This window comes from Apus apus, chromosome 15, assembly GCF_020740795.1.
Source record: "Apus apus isolate bApuApu2 chromosome 15, bApuApu2.pri.cur, whole genome shotgun sequence".
In the NCBI taxonomy this organism is placed as follows: Eukaryota; Metazoa; Chordata; class Aves; order Apodiformes; family Apodidae; genus Apus; species Apus apus.
This window is the reverse complement of record NC_067296.1, coordinates 1,370,612-1,393,190: the sequence shown is the minus strand read 5'-3', so window position 1 is coordinate 1,393,190 and position 22,579 is coordinate 1,370,612. Positions and strand designations below refer to the sequence as shown.

At 57.9% G+C, this 22,579-nt stretch overlaps 2 protein-coding genes across 2 annotated transcripts in view; both read right to left on the bottom strand.

Annotated features, from left to right (window-relative positions):
• Nucleotides 1–480: 480 nt before the first annotated feature.
• LOC127391098 (arf-GAP with SH3 domain, ANK repeat and PH domain-containing protein 1-like) lies at nucleotides 481–21,794 on the bottom strand. The gene is given in 26 exon segments (XM_051633392.1): nucleotides 481–555; nucleotides 768–836; nucleotides 1,891–1,986; nucleotides 1,988–2,086; nucleotides 2,209–2,316; nucleotides 2,777–2,844; nucleotides 3,416–3,531; nucleotides 4,028–4,113; nucleotides 4,966–5,143; nucleotides 6,823–6,914; nucleotides 7,519–7,652; nucleotides 7,840–8,003; nucleotides 8,620–8,668; nucleotides 9,109–9,196; nucleotides 9,520–9,589; nucleotides 10,928–11,028; nucleotides 11,871–11,957; nucleotides 13,297–13,385; nucleotides 13,823–13,895; nucleotides 14,550–14,601; nucleotides 14,929–14,979; nucleotides 16,564–16,637; nucleotides 16,967–17,156; nucleotides 17,404–17,492; nucleotides 20,739–20,871; nucleotides 21,658–21,794. Coding segments are annotated over 26 exon segments (2,568 nt in total).
• Nucleotides 21,795–22,310: 516 nt separating this feature from the next.
• LOC127391137 (fer-1-like protein 4) overlaps nucleotides 22,311–22,579 on the bottom strand; it is a 42,206-nt gene continuing 41,937 nt past the window's right edge. Inside the window, exon 46 of the mRNA XM_051633459.1 lies at nucleotides 22,311–22,339. The gene's annotated coding sequence lies outside the window, so the exon portion shown is untranslated. The remainder of the gene's footprint in view (nucleotides 22,340–22,579) is intronic.

Here is a 22,579-nt window from a genome sequence, read left to right as displayed (position 1 = left end):
TCGATTGCATTTCCAAGCTCCTGGCATGCTCAGCCCTCAGCAGAAGCTCCTTTCCCAGGCTCTGCAGCCCAGCCCGGCTCTGTCTGCAGCTTGGGAGCCCCGCAGGGCACTCTGCTCTGCCAGGGCCTCCTGGAGCAGCAGCAGGGCAGGGAGCTCCACGGGAGCAGCATGCTCAGGACAAGCAGGAGCTGGCCTTGGGCAGCAGGGTGCCCCAGGGGTGCATCTTCCATGGAGACGTGGCTGGGGCAGGAGCACATCTGTGGAGCTTGTGGGGTGCTGTGTCCCCTCCCTCTGAGACAGTCTGGGGCTGCCCACGGGAGGAGGGGCTGGGGGGACAGGGGTGCTGGGGCAGCAGAGGTGAGGGAGGCAGCAGCAGGTGGGCTGGTGCTCCCAGCCTGCTCATCCCTTGTCGCAGTGGGAGCTTCGGGAACTGCAGCTGAAGCAGCTGATCAGATCTTCCTTCTTGAATTGAAGCAGCTCCTACTCATTGAGCACGTGGGCGAATGAAGCAGGGAAGACACCCTGCCTGTGAGGCTGCCCTTCGATCCACCCCTTCTGTGGGAAGAAAGGAAGGAAAAGGAGCAGTGAGCATGGCCCAGGGGCGTTCAGGGGCGTGAGGAACTGGCCCCATAACATCTGCCTTTGGTTGCCAAGGAAAAAGATGGAGAGACAGAGTCAGAGCAGGAGATGGTAACGGGTGTGACAGTGATGGGAGAGGGGCAGGAGCTGGATGGCGTGTCCTGCTCAGCACACGCAGCTGCACCCACCCACCAGTTGCTGGCCTCCTTGTCAGACACCACAGTGACCTCCCCCGGGTGGAAGGTCAGCTCCAGGCGCTGCGGGAGGAGGGTAAACACACACAAAGACACACAGACAGACAGACACACACACAGACACAGACACACACATGGACACAGACACACACACAGACACAGACATGCACACACAAAGACACACACGGACACAGACACAGACACACACAGACAGACACACACACGGACACAGACACACACAGACACACAGACAGACACAGACACACACACAGACACAGACATGCACACACAGACACACACACAAAGACACACACGGACACAGACACACACAGACACATGGACACAGACAGACACACACAAAAAGACACACAGACAGACGCACACACACACACAGACACATGCACACACAGACACAGACATACACACACACACACTCTAACTTTCCTGCCCGGCTCAGCTCCTGCCCTTTCACTCCATGCATTCTACCCCTCTCCCTCGGACTGTGCATTTAAGAAGACCATAGCACCTTGGAATCCCTTTTCTGATGTGCACCTGGACAGCCTCTCCTGAACCTTCATCCCTCCGTTTGTGTTGACCCTTAATAAACCGATTGATTAGTAAACTAACCCTTGGTCTCAGTAACAATTTGTGAGCGTGGTGAGGGGGTGTCCTAATCTACCCTCTAAGATCTGGCCCCACAGGGGCTGTTCCTGTGGGAGAGGCAGCGCCACGTGTGACCCTCGGGCTCATCCACAAACCTCTCCACACTGGGGGGAAGGGGCAGAAGCACCTGAAGCCGGGAGCCCCGATACAGACACGGGTCCTGCTGAAGAGCAGAACGGCCCTGCTGCTGGTTCTGCCTGCAGCTTGGTCTGCCCGGCCCCGTCAGCTGGGAGGGACCAGCACGTCCCAGCAGCACCAGCACAGCTCCTTGCCGCGGGGAGCAGCGCTGGGGCCAGGCAGCACCATCAGGCTTCGGTCCCTCAAGGACCTGTGGACAGAGGGTGCCCCAGGCCACCAGAGCCCCCCCAGCCCCAGCAGGGACCAGCTCCCCCCCTGACCAGCCCAGCAGCACCTCGCCCTGCCCTGCCACCCCCTCAGCCCCTGGGGGTCTCACCTGGCCGTGCCCGCCGGGGGGGGATGGAGGGGCCGTGGTGGGGGCTGGTGGCACCTCCAGGCTGTGGAGGGGGGCGGCTGGTGGGGGGCAGGTGTCCAGGCACCCCCACTGTGGCACTGGCACCGGCCTGGGGACAGCGGCGGGGGGGGTGGCAGCAGCTCTGGGGACGGGCAGGACCCCTCTTCACAGGACCCAGCTGGGAAGGGGCAGGGGTGGGTGAGATGGAGCTGGCCCAGCTGGGCAGGTGCTGCAGCTCCAGCACTGCAGGAGCTCAGGGTGGCACCTCTGGCCCCAGGGCAGAGCCCGACAGGACCTCACCTTCTCGTCCAGGTCTTCATCGCTCTCATACATGTCATCCTGGCCCAGCCACCACTCATACTCCACGTGGACGTTGGGGTTTAACTGGTTGCTCTGGGCCTGCAGCAGCTGGGGCACGGAGGAGCTCCCTGAGGAGCAGGCACTGCTGGCCCCATCTCCAGCCACCTGCCCACCAGGGCAAGATCTGCAGCTACGAGTGGGGCTTCCAAGCAGTGAGGGGGGTTGTGCAAAGATCCCCAAACACACAGATCAGGAGGTGGCAGCAGCAAGACTTGGACTCACTGAGGAGATGTGCTCAGCCCACTTAGCCTCAGTGCAGCTCCTGGTCCCCTGCCCAGGCACAGCGTGACCCCTGCCTGGACTGTCCCAAACACCTCTGCCCTCAGGGACCCCGGGCCAGCACCCCTGGACCCCTCTGCACCCTCTTCTGCCTCCCACATGGCACTGGAGATGCTGAGGGCTGCAGGTGGCCCTGCAGGACACGTCCACATGGGTGTGGGTCCCCCCTCGCCCTCTGTCACTGGGCTGTGTCCCAGAACAGGAGGGGTGATGAGGCACAGTGTCTTACCAGCTCTTCACACAGGTGATGTCTCATCCTCCTGGCCACATCCAGGGCTGTCTCTCCTGCTTTGTTGGCTGTGAGGAGGAACAGCAGCAGCCTTGAGCACCATGAGCCTGCCCGGTGTGCAACCAACTGAGGAGCAGTGCTGCCTTCAGGGCAACTGGGGGCAAACAAACTTGAAAGAAGGGACAGCCCAAACCCAGAACAAAACAAAGGCTCAAGGCACTAAGGGATGGTGGTGGGAAGATGAAGAAGAGGGCAGGAGCTGAGACGAGGAGAGAAAGGATCAGAGGTTTGCTCAAAGATGACCAAAGATGGGACAGGATGGAAGGACAGAAGAGCTCAGCCACTCCAGAGCCCAAAGGCTACAAAACCAGAGGACACCACAGCCAAAGCCCTTGTCCTCTGTGTCACCACAGGCAGCTTGGTGCAGACCTGGTACATGTTTCCTGGTGCCTGCTGGACACACAGACCACCCAACCACCCAGGTCCCAGTGACTGCAGCAGGGCTGTGAGTGCAAGTGCTTCTGCCCAGCCACGGGCAGGATTTGCTGAGCACTTTGCAAGGCTGAGGAGGTGTTTCCAGAGAAGAGCTGAGAAGACACCCCATGTGTGCACAGTGTGGGGGCTCCCATGGGCACTCACTGATGAAGATGTTGGCTTTGGCCTTCAGCAGCAGTTTGACACACTGGGGTTTGTTGTGGGAGCAGCAGTAGTGCAGTGGTGTGTTCCCTTCCACTGTTTGCTTTGCCAGGCTCCTGCTGCAGGAGGGTGGGTAATGTCAGCACTGCTGGGACAACCCACCAGCCCCAGCAGACCCTGCCTGGGGCTGCCACACGCAGCCTCCTGCTCACCTCACCCAAATAAGAGGCACCACTATCATCACACCTCAACCCCAAGGAGATGGAACCACAGAATCATCACAGTCAGGAAAGACCTTTAAGGCCACCAAGTCCAACCATCGACCAGTGAAAGCCCCATGTCCACTACAGCATGTCCTGAAGTGCCACATCTACATGTTTTTTAATATCTCCAGGGATGGTGACTCCACCACTTCCCTGGGCAGCCCATTCCAGGGCCTGAGCCGAGGGAACCCAAGGCCCCTCTCATCCAACCCCAGCTCAAGGCACATTTGCTGGGAGGCTCAGCCTGGTGATTTTTCCCTTTTTTGGGAGCATTCCAGAGAAGATCCCCAGTGGTGCAGCATTCCCTAGCACAGCTCAGCCATGATAAGCTGGCTGGGTGTCACGAGCTTACCCGTTCTGGACAAGAAAATCAACGATATGCAGAGAGGTGTGATCAGACAGCAGCACTGCCAGGTGGAGAAGGGTCTCCCCAGGTTCCTGTAACCAAGACAAACACAGCAAGGATGGGGCCGTGTCTGCCCACACCAGCACCACAGACACCAGCACTGTCCTTTAGGGCCTGTCCTGACACATTTAAAATCTCTCAGAGATGAACAGATTTGACTGTTCAGAGTCACAGCCACCCAAGCTGGTGGGAACCAAGTTGACATGCACAGAGCCCTGGCTCGTGGCTTCATGAAGAACAACCAACCATCCCCTTTCCACGTTTAGAAACCCAGGCAACCAAAGGTGACTTTTCCCTCCAGGCCAGTGACTGAACCTTGTCAAGTCCACGATGTCACCTGGGGTGTCCAACAGCTGCTCCCCACAGGGCTGTTCCTCGCTTGCCCTTGTCCCAAGACATCCCCTACTGCTGGTGCTTCTTGCTCCCTGCAGTGTTTTGCTCTCTGCTGTCACCCTGTGGGACACCCTCTGGTGTCACAGGTGGCACAGCCCAGCACCCAGGGCTGGACTCTCTTCCTGCACTTCCAGTGCTTCTGCTGCTGTTTTGCAGGGAAAAATGCTGCCTGCAGACCTGGATGTCCTGAGAAAACCCACTCAGAAGTTCACAGGTAAATCTTGGTTCCAAAGGAGCCTCTGGAGAGCCCTGGAGTTGTGGTTGTGTTTCTGCCCCCCCTCCCCACAGCACGAGGAGGTCCCTGGGGTCACAGCCAGAAACCTCCCCCTGCTGCCGCGTCCCTCACCCTGCTCGAGCCTGCCTGTTGTTCCCAGCTTGCAGAAAGCACCATTTTAACCAGAAAACTCTGTCCCCTCCCAGGCACAGGGACCCTTATGGGCAGGCTGCAGAGGTGACAGCAAAGCTTTGGCCCCGGGGACCCCAGGCTGTACCTGCAGTGGTGGCAGCACCGCCCCGCTCAGATCCACGTTCTCCGCGTACGCGTGGAGCAAAGACAAGACGTCCTTGTCCTTGACAGCTTCTGAGAGGCAGGACAACGGAGCAGCAGGGCTCCTCTTGGCATATTTCTTCTCAATATACTTGGAAATGATAAATTTTTTCCGAAAGGCCCTGGCAGAGACCAGTCAGATGGGAGTGGGGGCCCCGGAGCCCCCCGTGAGCATCCCGGGGCCATCCCCTGGTGTCCTGCCGCCCCCGCCGCCTTCCCCTGCTCTCTGTCAGACCTGCCGGGCAGTTTAGCACCCAAATCCTCTCTCTCCCATTCCCCAAGCTCCTCTGCAGCAACACTCAGCATAACTTGTACCAAACACCAGGGTTTCCTGGCAGCCTCCTCTCCTCCAGGTACATGATTAAAGGAGAACTTGACGTTCCAGCATTTCCAGGGTGAGCCCTGGGGACAAGGACCCCAGCACCCACCCTGGGAAGCAGACCCAGCTCCCCTCCTTCCTCCCAGCAGGGATCCCACCCCCTGCCTCCAGCACCCCCCAGCCCTGTGCTGGCAGGGATGGGGAGGTGGGTGCCTCTCCCTCTCTCCCAGGCACTCGAGTCTTTCCTCCCTCTCCTCAGCCCCAGGACCAGCAGCTCTGCCCGGCTGGGGGACGCTCGGGGCTGCACATCAGGGGATTTATAGAGGGTCCTGGAGATCTTTGCTGCTCTCTCCTCCTTCCCTTCTCCCCAGCCCTGACCTGTTCTTTGCTCTCTACACCCCTCTGCCCTCGCAGCTCAGTGGGGGGGGGGGTTTAGGGGAAGGAGCAGAAATCTCAAGGACTGGGAAAAAAACCAAACATGTGGCATGAAGTGGCTGAGACCACGAGTCAGGAACAGCTTCCAGACAAGGACTGGCCAAGAGGGCTGGGTGTCCCCCCCTGCAGAGCAGCAGTGGGTCAGAGGGTCTGGGTGGCCCACAGGTGTCCGAGGGGCAAAGGAGGGCTCCAAACAGAAAAGGCCATTGAGGGGGAGCTGAGTGATTAATTTCATGCAGCTTCTGTTTCCCCAGCATCCAAGCAGAAGCGTGGATCTGGCAACCTTGGCCATGTTATTCCAGTTGTTCCTGCTCTCCCAGATCTCTGCTGCTCTCTCCCTGCCAAGTGCAGTTCCTTGTCCACCTCTGCACTGCCACTCTGTCTAAACAGTGCCCTGGTCAGGATTTACACCTGGAATGGAACCTGATTGTGCCTGAAGTGCCCCTCTCCAATCTCCTGAAAGTCTTCTCAGCCCCTGGCAATAACCTCCCCAGCCACAGGTTTCCCCAAGAGCTCTTACAGCACCAAGCCCTGGAGAAGGCCACAGCTCTTGCCAGCCCAGCTGCCTCCTGTCCTCTGCAGAGCCCAGAGGCTGGGGTGCTCTGGGATGAAGGATGGGGGTTCCCACATCCTCAGCAGATCCTTGTTGATGTCTATGCCGATCCCACCAACCCAGTCACTGGACTCTGTGTTGTGCGAGTCCCTGTCCCCTGTCCTGCTCACCCTCCCACCCCTTCCCTGCCCTGCTGATGTCCAGCTGGGGCCATCCTGCTGCTCAGCTCCACTTATTTCTCTTCCTGCCTTTCCTTTTCCAGCACTTATTTATTGATCTCTGTCCTGACCTCAAGGCCAACCCTTGAGCTGTCCTGCTGGCTCTTCCTCACTTCTCCCCTTTATCAAACCTTTCCTGCTGGACTTGAAATTCCTTCAAAAGAGAAGTTACAGTCTGGGGAGGAGCCACGTTCCTGGTCAGGAGCACAGGACCCCAGAGTGTGAGGGCCCCGTATCCAACCTCCCACAAACACCAGCTCTTGGAGAGCAACTCACATGTCACTGTGCACTGTGGGCTTCAGGGAGAAGCTGGGGAGATTTGCTTCCATGATGTTGTTGAAGCCAGAGTTGCTGATGTTCCTTGCCAGCTGCAAAACAGCCAAGCTAGGTGTGACCTGGGACGTGCAGCAGCTCTGCAGGGCCAGGTGGCAGCAGGAGAGGGTCTCAGGCTGAGACCCTGAGCAGGCTTGGAGGTGTCAAGGGGTGCCAGGGTGTGTGTGCCCAAAGGCTGAAAACTCTGCCCTGACTCCTGCTGCTGACATCTCCCAACTCCAGCACTGCAACCAACCCCAGAGCTCAGATCTGGGCCAGCACCAGACCCTGCCGAGCACCCCCAGCCCTGCCCCAAAGCCCACCAGCTGCCAGCAGCTCCCACCACAGTCCTACCAAAGCCAGGAGCACCTGGAGCATGGTGGCCCACTGCCCCCCACTCTGCTCTACCCCAGGTCAAGCTTGCCCCAGCCCCACAGCTCCCAAGCACCAGGACAGAGGTGAGGAAAGGGAACAGGGGGAGACTGTGACCATGCAACAGCAAAATGACTCCTTGGAGATGACAATCCCTGCCACAATGACTACAACCCTGGGAATTACAGGTGGGTCTGGGTCAGTTCAACCGGTTAAAGCCCCACTGAATGAGCTGGGAGGCCATGGCAGAGGCAGCAGGAGGCTGGAGGACAGAGCAAATGGCCCTACCAGCAGTTCTGAGGTTGCCAGCTTGTCCAGGGACAGTGACTGGATGCGGGAATGATGCACACCCATCTGCCTGTGAACCCCAGAGCACTCGATGCAGACCAGGATGCCCAGGTTAACAGAGAGCCAAGTGGGGTCTGTAGAGACAAGACCACCAGGCTCATGGGCATCTCCTGCCTTCCCCTCCCCACCAGCCCCCACCCTCCCAGGCACAAGCTCCATAGCAGGACCTGTGGGTCTCCAGGAGCCCGGAGGGCAGGGCAGAGCTCTGCCTGTTCCAGGGGGTGAAGCACAGTGTCCCCATGGCCGTGGGCTGGCTCTCACCTGGGGCTGAGCAGTCACAGCACTCCCTGTTCCCGGGCATCCCTCTGACCTCCTGGATGATGGCCCGGCACAGCTCCTCCTGGCTGCTCTCCCCTCTGCCCTGGGCCCTGCTGAAGGCCACATTCAGGGCCTCCTCCTTGCTGTTGCTGAGGACAGACACCCAGCTGCAGGGGCAGAAAAGGAGTGGGGCTGCAGGGCAGGGAGGGCAGTGGGGTCTCAACCCTCTGTTGCCAGGTCCCGCGCGGGGCTGCAGCAGCAAAGTGGGTGCCAGGAGCCCCCACCAAGGTCCACCAGAGAGAGTGACCCCAGGTTGCACCAGGGGAAGTTTAGAATTGATATTAGAAGAAACTTCCTCACTGAAACAGTTGTCAGGCCCTGATACAGGCTGCCCAGGGAGGTGGTTGAACCACCATCCCTGGAGGTGTTTGAAAGCCACGTAGAGGTGGTGCTGAGGGACACGGTTCAGTGGTGGATTTGGCAGTGCTGGGTTATGGTTGGACACGACGATCTTAAAGATGTTTTCCAACTAAAACTATTCCATGATTCTATGTCCTAACCTTGGCCAGCCTGCCCAGAGTGACCGGGACATAGTCAGGGTGGGAAGGGCATTGAACAAGGGGCTGCAGTGTGCTGCTCAACCAACGTGCTGCTCAACCAAGGTGCTGCTCAACCAACGTGCTGCTCAGTTAATCAGCTTGCTGCTCAGTTAATTGGCCAAGGAGCTGGCTCCTCACCCAGAGGAGCACTCCTTGGCCCCACCAAGGCATGGGCAGAACTTACATGACACAGTCCTGCTCGTCCTCTGCCAGGAAGCTGTAGGTGCGATTGTCTGAAACACACAGACCAGGCTCCTCTGGGCACCCCTCTCATCCATCCCCCCTGCCAGGCTCAGGGCAGGGCACAACACACCCAAGCTGGGCTCAGCAGACCTTGGGTAGCTCTCCAGCCTGAGCAGCTGGGGTGACAGTCACCTCTGTCTCCCTCAGCCCCTACCCAGTGCTCCCAGGAGCTGCTCCTGTACCAGGGATGAGGGATGTTGGTGTTGGATAAACTGCAGCCCAGCAACTACCCCTGCACCCCGTGCTGCCCCATCTCACACCCTGTGTGTGCATCTCTGCTCCTGGCACTGTTTCCCCAGGGCAATGCCCCCCAAACTGGCCCAAAGCTGCAGAGCTTCCCCTCATCCCTGTCCACAGCAGCTCTCCAAGCCCAAAGTGCTGCTGCTTCTCTGGGCCCTTCCCAAGGAACCCCAGGGCAGGAGCCACTCACGGGAAACCAGGTGGAAGCATTTCTTGTCATCCGTGCTGGGCTTCACCTGGCAGGTCAGTAAGTTCAGCTTGGCTGGTGGGCGACTGAGCTACATGCAGAAAGCACCAAAGGGCTGAGGTCAGGGGTGCTGAGCAGTGCTGGAGGCAGAGCCACCCGTCTGCCCCCTGAAACAGCAACACCCCCTTTTCCCTCCCAACAGCCACCCGAGGGCTCCCCATGCACACAGGCATGTGAGGAACTCCTCTGCCCAAGGCTCTCTTGTGTCACAGGGACTTAAGGCTCAGCAGGAAGCCTTCCAGCCAGGGCAAGCAGCAGGCAGGAGGGCTCTGAGGAGGGCCAGGAGGCCGTGGCAGGACCCTGTGGGGTGGGCAGCAGCTCCCAGGCAGGAGCAGAGGAAGAAGCAGTTCTTACCATGCTGTGGGAGATGGTCAGGTAGCCATTGCTGATGGTGCACTTTCTTTTCTGCCAGACCTTTCTCAACCTGGAAAGGAGCAGAGGGTGAGCTGAGAGGATGCACATGTGGAGGAGCAGAGGTGCTGCACAAGAGCCATGCAAGGCACAGCAGAGGCTGCAGCTCCCATCAAACATGTTGGCTGCTCTGCCATGGACAGGGTCTGCCACTCCTGGCCTATTCTGGGCTGAGAAGGACCCATCAGAGGGCACAGGAAGGTTTGTAAACCTGCCATCAGAGCTGCCGTGCAGGTAATACAAGTGCAGAGCACCTGCCAGGGCAGCAGGACCTGCTAGCACAGCACCAAGGCCTTTGCAGAAGCCCTTGGCAAACACCCAAGACCTTCACCTCCAAACTGCTGGCAGGCTTTTCTGCACCAGCCATTCAGGGCAGGTCCCAGGACAGGGGGAGGTGGAAGGGATACACCCAAAAGGGGAGCCAGGCTGAACTTCAGCCTGGGGTGAAGCAGGATCTTGAGCCCCACATCATCATTTTCTGTCGGGTCCCAGGTTTTTTCTAGGACACTTCCCAGCCCTTTCCACAGGTGAAACTCTCCCAGTGCAGGACCCTGGGATTCCCAGCAAGCCTCCTCCCGTGTACTGGTGGGAGATGATCCTCCTTCCAAAAGACAGTGCAGTGCTTTCCAGGAGCTCAGGGCCTGGCTCCTGGGAGAGGGGCATGGGATGGCTGCTCCCTCTGCCCCAAGGTGCCATCTCCAAGGCAGCACTGCCCCACACTGTGTCTAATCCACCCCACCTTTCTGCTCCTTCCCCTAATTCTCACCCGTACTGAGCTGCGAGGGCAGAGGGGTGTGGAGAGCAAAGAACAGGTCAGGGCTGGGGAGAAGGGAAGGAGCAGAGAGCAGCAAAGATCTCCAGGACCCTCTATAAATCCCCTGATGTGCAGCCCCGAGCGTCCCCCAGCCGGGCAGAGCTGCTGGTCCTGGGGCTGAGGAGAGGGAGGAAAGACTCGAGTGCCTGGGAGAGAGGGAGAGGCACCCACCTCCCCATCCCTGCCAGCACAGGGCTGGGGGGTGCTGGAGGCAGGGGGTGGGATCCCTGCTGGGAGGAAGGAGGGGAGCTGGGTCTGCTTCCCACGGTGGGTGCTGGGGTCCTTGTCCCCAGGGCTCAGGGGGCTTGAGAGGACATTGGGCAGCTTTACAGGAGAGGAATGTCCTCAGGGCTGAAAGATGGACACAAGCTGCCTGGAGGTCTCTGTTGAAAGCTGCTAGAGGTTGGGCCAGTGTTGAGCACATCATGTGTGCTTGTCCTGTTCCTCTGCATTGTGGACACCCCAGGGAGAAGAGGCTGGTCTGGGAAAACCCTGCTCTGGCCCCAGGTCACCAAAGCCTGTTGGATCCCAACTTACCCATTGCTTTTCTTGAAGAGGGTCCCTGACTTCTCCATGCCATACTGCTTGTTCCCTTGCAGCTGGTGCATGTTGTACCCTGCTGGCCTGTTCCCAGGGTCCTGCCAGAAGGAGAGAAAGAGCAGCAAGGCCCTGCCCCATCAGCATCCCTGGCAGCCAAGAGCACGGAATCAGAGTGGTTTGGGTTGGAAGGGACCTTAAAGCTCATCTAGATCCAACCCCCTGCATGGGCAGGGACATCTCCCACCAGCCCAGGATGCTCCAAGCCCCATCCAACCTGCCCTTCAACACTGCCAGGGATGGGGCAGCCACAGCTTCCCTGGGCAGCCTGGGCCAGGGTCTCACCACCCTCATACTCCAGAATTTCATCCTAATGTCCAATCTCCCCTGTTCCAGTTTGAAACCATCCCCCCACATCTCATCCCTCCCTGCCCTTGTCCCAAGCCCCTCCCCAGCTTTCCTGGAGCCCCTTCAGGCACTGGAAGCTGCTCTCAGGTCTCCCTGGAGCCTTCTCTTCTCCAGGCTGAACACCCCAACCCTCCCAGCCTGGCTCCAGAGCAGAGCTGCTCCAGCCCTCCCAGCATCTCTGTGGCCTCCTCTGGCCTCACTCCAGCAGCTCCGTGTCCTTCTTGTGTTGGGGACCCCAGAGCTGTTCCCAGCCCTGCAGGTGGGGTCTCACCAGAGGGGACAATCCCCTCCCTGGCCCTGCTGGTCACGCTGCTGGTGATGCAGCCCAGGACACGGGTGGGTTCTGGGCTTCAGCTCATGGTGACCTTCTTGTCACCCATCTTGTCTTCATGGGACTGCCAGGGACCCTGTGCTCCCCCAGAGCTCACCAGAAACCCCTCAGCTTCCTGCACGGGCAGACAGGCACTAGATCAGCAGCTGCCCTGCCCTCTCCAGACCCCACCCAGGTTCCCCCACAAGAAGGACCAGACTTTACCTCTTTCTGCTGCAGCTGCAAAGCCGCCTTCAGCTGGTCCCGAAGGGAGCAGAGCTGCTGCTTCTCCTTGTCCTGCCTGGTCTTCACCTGGAAGGCACCAGAGCACAGTGAGCCCCTCACACAGCAGTGGGAGGCAGATGCTGCTGCATCCAGCTCCTCCTGGGCCAGCAGAGAGGTCCCCACTCCCCCTCTGCCCACCTCCCGGGGCTGTGGGACGCGCCAAGCCCCGTTCCTGGGGTGGGAGGTGGCCTGTCCCCTGCAGTGCCGTGGTGTGTGGCATCTGCAAGATCTTCAGTGGAGAACTCAGTGAGGGGAGGGAGCAGGCACAGCCCTGGGGCTGGGTCTCCTGTGATGCTGGGGCCACAGGACAGTTCTGCCTTTTGCTGAGGCAGCAGCTGCTTGCAGCTTTCCACGGGGTAAAAACAACCCACAGCTTGCAGGTCACCGTGGAGGTTGGGTCCTTTTAACCTTAGTAGGGGCAGGAATTCAACTAATTAAAATGTCTCCAAGCTGTCAAAAATGGATGGGTCTTGGAACAGGAATGTGGCACAGAAATGGAGTGTGTGTGTGTGGGGGGGGTTTGTCTGCATGAGGGATGAGAGGGGTGGTCCTGGCTGGGCTTGGTTCCCCTGCTCTGGGTGCTGCCTCCCCTCTTTTTGTTACTGACAGAATTACATTTGAATATGAATTATTACAAATTATGGAACAAGGTAACACCCCAAAGGCAGATTAATTCAAACGAAGCAGCAAATGCCCAGAGGAAACCTGCACTACAGGACCATGGGAGAAAAGTCCACAGGGGATCTGGACGAGGACCATATCCCAACCCTCTGCACAGGAGGTGTGCAGAAAGATCAAGCCCAAGCAAATTAGATTGGAGGTCTAGAAGTGCTGGGACACAGACACAAACCCTCTGCTGCCCTTGGAGGACACCATACTGCCTCTGAAAGCCTTGCCACTTGGAACAACTCCCTTCTGCCTCTAGGCTGTGTGTGACTGAGACCCCCCCAAAGTCAAAAGCTGAAGATCACGAGGGTTGCGTGACGTGTCTCTGCAGCAAAACAAAACCCTGGAGGGAAGGCACGAAGAGCTGGAGTTGGCAGCAGCAGGATGGAAAGCTAAGAGCACAAATGAGAACTCTGGAAGCCTGCAGAGCAGCCGGGGCTTGGGCAGATGAGCAGCTTTGTGCCTCCTTGGCGCCCACGTTTATGCTTGCTCTTCCTACTCAGTGTCCTGGGCTCTGACTTTCCCAGCAAGGGCTGCATTTCCCCGTGCACCAGAGGATCAGGAAATAACACTTAGCAGATGTGAAGAGCTCACGAGTCCTCAGTTCTGCTTCTGCAGAGGGAGAGGAGGTCCTGGGGAGGGCATCCCAGCTCTCCATCCTGCTCCTGTTCACCACACCCAGCTGTGGATGAATACTCACACTCTGCAGCTCCGGGATGAGCTTCTCTGTAAACTGCTTCAGTTTTGCTGTTGTGTTTAAAAATTCCTGGAAAAAAATGAGGAGAGACGCTAAGGAAAGGGCATGTCCTACAGCCCTGCCCTGGGCACTGGCTGTGAAGCCTCCAGAACCCAAGTTCCCCTGAGCCTCAGAACCCATTGTGCCCCCAGCAGGCACCACCTCTGCTCTGGAGCTGAAAAAGTTCTTTCTTAGGAAATGTATCTTAGGAAGCTTTGGAGGGAGTGAAGTTCAGGGCAGGTGCTCAGCCTCACTCTGTCTTCTCTACATCCCAGACTTCTGCTTTACCCATGCCAGGCTAATGAGAGGAAACACCCCGCCGAGGTCCTTGCCTCCAGGAGAGGAGGACTTTCAGCCAGTGACAGGACTGGCCAAGGCCACTGCAGAACCCAGGTCCTGCAAGTTAAGCCACCCCAGGTCCAACAGACAGTGCTCCTTCAGGGAAAGGGTGTGCAGCAGGTCCTGGGTGTGCTGACTTGAGCTGCAGAGCTGCAGAGCTTGATGTGGTTTTGCAGGAGCCCAGTCCCTTTCTTGGTTTGGATCTCATTCACTTTGCTGAGATACTGAAGGGAAAAGGACACAGAGACTCAAGTTGTGGCCTAGAGAGAAATGCACTTGTATGCACTTTCTGATGCACCCCCCCAGTGTGTTGTGTCCCCGTCTGAGCAGATGTGCCCTGATGGGAGCAGCTCTTGTGGCTTTTATGGGGTGAGGAGATGGTGGTAAACAGGGCCCAGTGCTTTGATCTGGCCAACAGAGTGTTGGACTCCCTGTGGTGGCATGGACCTTGAGCTTGCTGGGCTCTACTTAGGAAGGGCAAGCACACAGTTAATAAACCCTCAAAGAGTCACCACTCGTGGTGCCTTCACTGAAGAACAACCAGCTTTCCTTTTAGACCTTCAAACTTCATCACTCAGGAGCCAAGTTCCTCCAAGACCCACTAGACTTGATCCACGAACTGCACCACTAACTTGATCCACCTGCCCCTGACCCTGCTGACAGTGCCCGTGCTGAGCCCACCTGCCCATGTCCTGCATGAAGCTGGCACCTCAGCCCACCCTGAGGACCTCCAGAAGTGAGATGAACGTTCAGATTCCCAGCTCAGACTTATCTGCCACCCCACCCAGCCCATCTTCCACCATAAGGAGCTCACCAGTGAAAACCAACACTTGGCCCTTTCAGCTGGTGGGCTGACAACATGAAGCAGTGTTCTCCACCTGCCTCTGCACTACTTCTACACCAGCATTATCTCTCTTGACATTGCATCCACTGTAAAAACAGCACCCTACAAACAACCATTCCCAGAAGACCCAACATAGAAGAAGACCAACACAGTGAATCACCTTCCAAAATACATTTTCAACATGGCCAACCTCACGAGGTGTGTTTAAGGGTGATGCAGCCCAAGAGCTTCTGCTGTTTGAAGCAGAAGAACAGTTTCAGTACAGAAACAGCTGCTGTTTCCAAAACACAGTTACAAAGAGCTCGAGGAAAGAGGAGACGTGTGACAGGCTCCATCTGACTGCTGGCTGGTGAAGGCAGCCAGAAACCAGCCTTCAAGTCCAGGCCTCAGGGTCCTGGAACCCCAGGACTTACAGTTTGCTCTCATAGTCTTTGCAGGCCTTCTCAAAAGGCTTCTTGAGCTCCTAGGAAGACCCAAAGGCACCATTTAATTAGTATCATGGGGAAAAAGCCTTCCTCATCCTCAGCCTACGTGGTTCCCAGCAGGATGAAGGCCCTTGCAGCCCCAGGACAGGGTTGTCCAAAGCAATGTCCCTCCCCAGGAAGGTCCTCACCTCTCCTCAGTGCACAGCAGGCAAGTGCAGACACACACACACCTCCCTTAGGCTCCCAAACACACATCACACTGGTGGACATCACAGGCAGGTTCACAGCAGAACCTGTCTCCAACACCTTCCACAGACTCACCATGCTGAGGGCAGAAAGAATTGCTCAGACACACACAAACCAGGAAGCACCAACCATCTTCTCACCTGCTGAAGCCAGAATGTTCTGTTTGACCAAACCACCAGAACCCACCCCAACCTGGCAACATCAGCACAGCCTGTTCTTCCCCGGGGTTTAGTTTCATGGTCAATTAGTCTTGCTCCTAAAAAGCCACCATTGGCTTCTCACTTGACTTTGTGTGACTTCAGCTTCTCCCCAGGGTTTACCATCTTGGGATGTTCATTTGCATTTGCCCATTAAATGCATTCACTCGGATCACCCACATTCTGCCCCACCACTTAGTGCTCTGCAGACCTGCATGTCAGAGTGAATCAGGTTGCAGGGGCCTTCAGGGGGTCTCTATAACCTCCCACTCAAAGCAGGGACAGCCCTGAATCCAGACCAGGCTTTGTTGAAAAACCCCAAGGATGGAGACCCCACAGCCTCTCTGGGCCCCAGTGCCTCTCTGTCCCCCCAAGGTGGAATTTCATGATTTATGTCAAGGCAGAACCTTGTCAGGAGAGATCTTGCTTTTATCTCCACTCTAATGAACCTGTCAGCCTGATTCAGGTCAGCTTCTGATCCCTGTTGGATCCCCTCAGCTGAACCATGGCTCCTCATGGGCAGATGGTTTATTTCCTCTCTCTCTGTTTCCTTCGTTCCCAATCTTCTTGACATCCTTCTGGACACTGCAAATTGGGGATTTTATCTTCTTTTATCAATATATTTCACACCAGAAGTTCCAGAATTTGCTCTCTCCTTTCATTCTCCTGCGTAGCACACGTGTCCCAACAGACCACAGGATTATTGAGGCTGGAAAAGACCTCTGAGATCATCGAGTCCAGCCTATGACCTCAAACCAGCACATCAGCCAGACCACGGCACAAAGTGCCACATCCAGCCTTTCCTTGAGCACCTCCAGTGATGGTGCCTCCACCACTTCCCTGGGCAGTCCATCCCAATATCTGACCACCCTGGATGCTTGTCATCTGTCTCAATACTTGGCAACCAGCAGACGTTGCTGGTGGCCAGGGAAGACAGCAGGACCTGGTGCCCAGCACCTGGTTCTTCCCCAGGCTCCTCCAGATTCAGCCAGATCCCTGCAAGCCAGTGGAGGAGGCACCAGCCTTGGGAGGGAGCAGGATCTGGCACACAGAGGGTGCAGACCTGCCCTTCCTTCCCTGCTGGAGAGCAAGACATGAGCCAGGATAAGACCCCACAATGGCACCTGCTCTGTCTCCAGCCCCTTGTTACCATCCCCACCCCTCCCAGCCCCTGCTTAGCCCTTTGAGCTCTTTCATGTCACCCTTTATTAATGACTCCAGGGAAACGTTGATGTTGTGGCACAAGCTCTGCCGCTGGAAAGGAAGGAGATGGGTCAGGGCACGGCTGCCCTGCACCCTGAGAGAGCAGCTGCTGTGAGGAGGGAACCAGGCCATGGGAAGCCTCCATCCTTGGGAGGTACCGGGCTGGAAAAAAGACACAGCAGGCTGCAGGATGTAGCAGGGTGGTAGACAGGAGCTCTCCAGAGGCCCCTCCTGAGGAGCCTCAGAGGTCTGCAGAGATGTGCCACCAGCCCTGCCACCAGAGGCCATGGCCTCCTGCCTCCCGCTGGGGCAGGGGACCAGCTTGGAGCTGCAGGCTGTGGCCAGAGCCCGCTGCGCTTCCTGGGGTGGCCCAGCAGCACCTCCTTGCCAGCCAGGGGCTGTGTGAGCAGGGTCAGAGCTCCTGCAGGCTCCTGAGCACAGCCAGCAGCTCCGGGGGGAGGCAGCCAAGGCGCTGAAGGCTTGGCCGGCTGCTCCTCGCCTGCCAGCTGGTAGCTGGCTGAGAACTTCTCCTGAGTGGCAACCTGGGCTTCCAGGTGGCTGATGAGGGTTGGGGGAACACGGAGGGGTCTCCACAGAGAGCAGGGGGGGGGAGGTGGGGATGAACATCCAGCCCCCGCCTCCCTCCTGGGAGCCCCCCTGCCCTGTTCTGCCCCCCTGCCCGAGCTGGCTCCCGTCGCCTCCTGCTGCCCCCAGCGCTGCCCCCCGGCTCCCACCCTCCCCGCTGTGCTCAGCCCCCCCTGCAGCAAGGAGCCCCTCACCCATCCACCCCCTCCCGTGGCTCTGTCCCCCCTGGCCTTGCCCACAGCTGTGCTCTGCCCTGCCTGCTTTCCTCACCGGCTGCAGCACAAGGTCAGCACCCAAGGCCCACGGACGAGGAGGGGGTCGCTGCCCGCACCACTCCACACCTTTCCCTAACACATCAGCTCAGCACGAGCCCCAGCACCCCCAGGCTGGACTGATGATCTAGTGCTAGCAGTCCACGTGTATATTAAATATTCACAAATCTTCCTGATATTCTCCTGGAAGGAGTGGTCAAGCATTAAGAGAGAGCTGGGAAATAAATTAGGAGAAGGAACGGGCGGCACTGACAGAAAATGTGGGTGTCAGTGGCAAGAGACTGGACATTCCAAGTTATGTTTCCTTCCCTGTCAGTGTCATTACCAGGCTGAGAGGAGAAGGCAGAGGTAGCTGAGGAGAAATGTTTGGAGGCATCTAAACTCTGTGCCTGCGAACAACTGTGTTACAGATGTTATATCACAGGAGCTCTGCTTGGAGGGGCTCTCGTGCATCCCTTGTTGGGAGCAGGGTTATTGTCAAGACCAGACCAGGTTGGCTGTGTTTGCTTAGTTGGGCTTTGAAACCCTCCAAGGATGATGGTCTCTCCTCTAGTGACCTCTTGCAGGACTACACCCCCCCTCTGCAGAAGAAACTTTTGCTAATGCCCAACCTGAACTTCCTGAGCCACAACGTGGGTGTTGCTGCACGTTGCATCACCTGATGCTGCCCAGAAGAGCTCGGCACCAGTGCCTAAAGCTGCCCTTGATGAACCGTGAGCTGCTGCCAGACACCCCCTCCTCACCTCAGGAATCCCTTCACCCTTCTTCAGGTGAAGCCCTGCTGGCTTAGGTGAAGCCCCCCTGCAGAGGCCCCAGTGTGGCAGCTTTCTCTTCTCAACCCTACAGCAGATTCTGAGCCACATGGTGGGACTTGACTTCTCCCCTTCCCCGTCTGCACTTGGACGTGGCACCAGGAAGGAGCAGTTTGGAGCTGCTGCCAGCCTGTGGACCCTGACCTCCAACCTCATAGTGGCCTCAAAAGCCTCTCTCCCCCTCACTGTTGGGATTCACCTTGACCAGGATGGCTGCCTCCCTCCTGAAATGTCCCCGGAGCCTGCCCAGGTCCCTTGTGACCCCACTCATCTTTATTCTCCACCTTTAACCAGCAGTTCTGCTCTCCACACACTTCCTCAAACCTCCATATGTGTCCCCTCCCTGAAGGTGTCACCTCAGCCCAGGGTGGGATCCCCTCCCTGTGTCTCCTGGCTTCCACAGATGCCCACAGCACAGCTCCTGCTCCCCTCTGAGCTGCCCTCAGGCCCCTGCCCAGCCCCGTGGCTGCTCCCACCCATGGGTCTCCAGCCAGGAGCTCTGCAGACACCCCCAGCCCAGCAGGTTTCTCTAACCACAGCTTCCCCCTTCCCAGCCCTGTTCCCAAGGTTCAGCTTTGCCCGGGGTGCAAGTCATAGAGCAACAGTTGAAAATGAAGCAACGTGAGGAAATTGCCCCATGACCAGGGGCCCCTGAACAAGCCCTGGCTCCCGGAGGCCTGAGAAGAAAACAAACCTCCGTGACCACCACTGACAAAGCCTCCCAGGAGCACAGCTCCCATCTGCTCCCAGCCAGGGCAGAGCAGCAGCTGCAGCCACAGGCAGTCCTGGCCACCACCCCCTCGTCTGCTGACACTACAAAATGGTGACAGAGGTTACAAGGTGCTGCTGTGGTTCAGCTGCTCCCAACACACCGACCAGACCTACAAGGAGGAGGCAGAAGGAGGCTTTAAGCTTCACCATACAGAGGGACCCCCCCACAGTGGCAACATCTCTTGGATATTTTCCATGGTGGGTCAGTGTCACCGTTTGACTCAGGTCCGACAACAATGCTCTCTATCCCCTCCCCCCCCACACCCAGTCAGGGAAGGAGAGAGAGAAAAAGAGAGAGAGACTTGGCTGGATTGAAAACTAAACTACACAGCTTTAATTAAAACACTAAGGAATCATACAAGAAAATATATACAATTATATACAGATATATTCAGATATGGGCAAAAGCCTCTCGCCTCCCCCCACCCCCAGCAACTCCCACAGCACTCCCCTGAACTGGCAAGAGTCCCGAGAAATCCCGGAGCCGCTGCTGGAGAAAGCGGAGAGTTATGAGGGTCAGGAGAGCTCGAGCCTGAGGGTCGGCGGTGATGGATGAACAGAGTCCTCCCCGGACGCCGGCCATGGACGGAAGAGAGGGCGAGAAGAAGAAGGAGGAAGCTGTCTCCTCTGATCTCTGTCCTTCCTCTGAGCTTACGTAGATATATGGAATGGAATATCTTTGGCCAATTTTGCTGTCTGTCTAACTCAGCCTCCCACGGGGGGGTCAGAGACCTCCCCATAGTGTCTGAGCCGGCGGAGTGAAGGTGTAACCTTGAAACCTCAGTAGTTAGAAAAACATTCCACTGTCTTATCAGCCTAGCAGAACACACAGTTGCTAGTTACAAGAAAGCTTACTGAAGGAAAAAAAAATCAGTGAAAAGAAAAATTGGCTTAATCCTGGCTCAAACCAGGACAGTCAGGACGTTGATGGGGACCTGGATCAGGAGCAGCATGGTGGTTCCACTACGCTGGCTGTAGTTTTCAGCTAAGTCCCAAGGCTGCTCTCAATGGGAAGCCTGAACCCTCCACTGCATCGATCTTGCCCTCACTCATGGTCTCACCAGGGCATCAAGCTCTGTGGTTTGTTCCCTCAGGTGCCAGCAGCCCCTTCCCCTCCCACCCCGCACCTCATGGTGCCTATCACGGTTTTCTCCCTTTTGCCATCAGGCAGAAAACCAAGGCTTCTGGCCCAAATAAGTTGTGTGTCACACGCTGTGCTCAGCAGCCGGTCTCACCCTCCTCTCTGAGTGTTTGGGACCGCTCAAGCACTTGGCCTCTGAACATCCCAGGTCAGTGTGTCCCACACCTTAACCCCAGACCTGTGAGGAAACCACCCTGACATCCCCAAGACCTTCCTTTAATGTTTTGGTTTGCTTTCAGTTTGATGCTTGTCTGGTTGAAAGGCTCTGCTCCCCCTCATTCCATCCCTCCCTGCCCTTGTCCCAAGCCCCTCCCCAGCTTTCCTGGAGCCCCTTCAGGCACTGGAAGGTGCTCTCAGGTCTCCCTGGAGCCTTCTCCTCTCCAGGCTGAACACCCCAGCTCTCCCAGCCTGGCTCCAGAGCAGAGCTGCTCCAGCCCTCCCATCATCTCCGTGCCCTCCTCTGGACCAGCTTCATGTCCTTCTTGTGTTGGGGACCTCAGACCTTGGTAGTGTCTGATTTGGGGGTGCAGATCCCACAGTACCACCCTTGGTGCCCCCCCTCCCCCCTCACCTCCCCCAGGCTGCTGGCCGTGGCCTGGCAGCTGCCCATGGGGCTGGCAAAGGCAGAGGAGGTGGGTGAGCTGAGGTGCTGCTGCCCCTGCTGCACGAAGGCGCTCACTGAGAGGAGGGAGCCATGGTGGGACCTGCTGGTGGGAGCCTCGGTTGGTGGCACCAGGGCTGGGCTGGGGTCCTGCTGCCACCAGCACTGACAGCCTGAGGGAGCCCCAGGCCTTGCAGACTCCAAAGGGACAGACACACACACAGGGTGACACCCCAGCACACACAGGGTGACACCCCAGCACACATGGGGTGACAACCCAGCACACCCACAGAGTGACACCCCAACACACAGGGTGACACCCCAGCACACACACACAGGGTGACACCCCAGCACACACGGGGTGACACCCCAGCACACACACACACAGGGTGACACCCCAACACACAGGGTGACACCCCAGCACACACACAGGGTGACACCCCAACACACAGGGTGACACCCCAACACACACACACACAGGGTGACACCCCAACACACAGGGTGACACCCCAGCACACACACAGGGTGACACCCCAACACACACAGGGTGACACCCCCAGGCGGGCGCAGCAGAGACGGGCAGAGGTGGCTGAGGAAGCCAGAGCAGGAGCACAGCAGGGAAAGGGTGCTGAGCAGTGGGTGCTGAGCAGGGCTGCAGGGGCTGCCTGGGAGGTTCACAGGGCCAGCTGGGAGGCACTGGTCACTGCTGGGGGGCACTGGTCAGTGCTGGGGGGCACTGGTGAGTGCTGGGGGGCACTGGTCACTGCTGGATGAACTGGTCAGTGCTGGAGGGCACTGGTGAGTGCTGGGGGGCACTGGTCACTGCTGGGAGGCACTGGTCACTGCTGGGGGGCACTGGCCACCTCTCCAAAGGCAGCGTCCCCCACACCAGGCCCTGTTGAAGGTCGGGGTGACACAGCCCAGCCCAGGGCCCCCCTGCAGCGCCCGCAGCCGTGACGTGACCTTTGCTGCCTGTTCCTCTGCCCCCACGGCCCAGGGGGGGCACAGAGGGGCCCCCTTTACCATCCTGGGACCCCCACCAAGCTGCTGAGCTCCACCTGCAGGAGCAGCACATCTGCCCCACGCTCACACCCGGCTCCAGACACAACCAGAGTCCTTGCCCCTCACCTGCCTGGCCCGGCTCAGCCACATTTCTCCCCAAAACCAACTAGTCCTGCCCCATCCCAAAGACAACGCGGCAGCTTCACTGTCAAACCCCTTGTCACTTAATTTCTTGGGAAACACAACTGCCCCCCTGAGCACCATCTCCTGCACCATGATGAGACCCCTCAGAAAGACTGTCCTGTCACACCTTGGGCTGAAGCACCAGATCATGTCAGGGCTTGTCTGTGCAGAAGACAGGAACCCTGGGGCACCAGAGACAATGTTGGGAAAAAAATCTTGTTTAATATCCATCAGTTCCTGCTGATGACCCAGTGCTGGTGTCCCAGGCTGTGCTGGTTGGTAGGAAGGACAAGGGGCAGCAGCAGGGGCTGCCTGCAGGAGGCTGGCCCTGGCTCCTGGGAGCAGCTCCAGCAGCACCCCAGACAGCAGCCAAGGACCTTTCATTCCTGTGGAAATGAAAAGCCAAAATGGAGTTTGAATCCAACCCAGCAGGAAAAGCTCTTAAGCAGTTTGTGACAACCAGAAAGTGCTACCACATCCAGAGCCAGCTCTTGGCATGGCAGGAAGATCTTGGCTCTGTCATCCTTCTCCCTGGGGAACCCCATTCAAAGGCCTTCCAGGTCCTACCTCCACCAGACCTGCCTCCCCCCTGTACAATGTGGTTTGAATTCTTCAGGCCAAGGCCT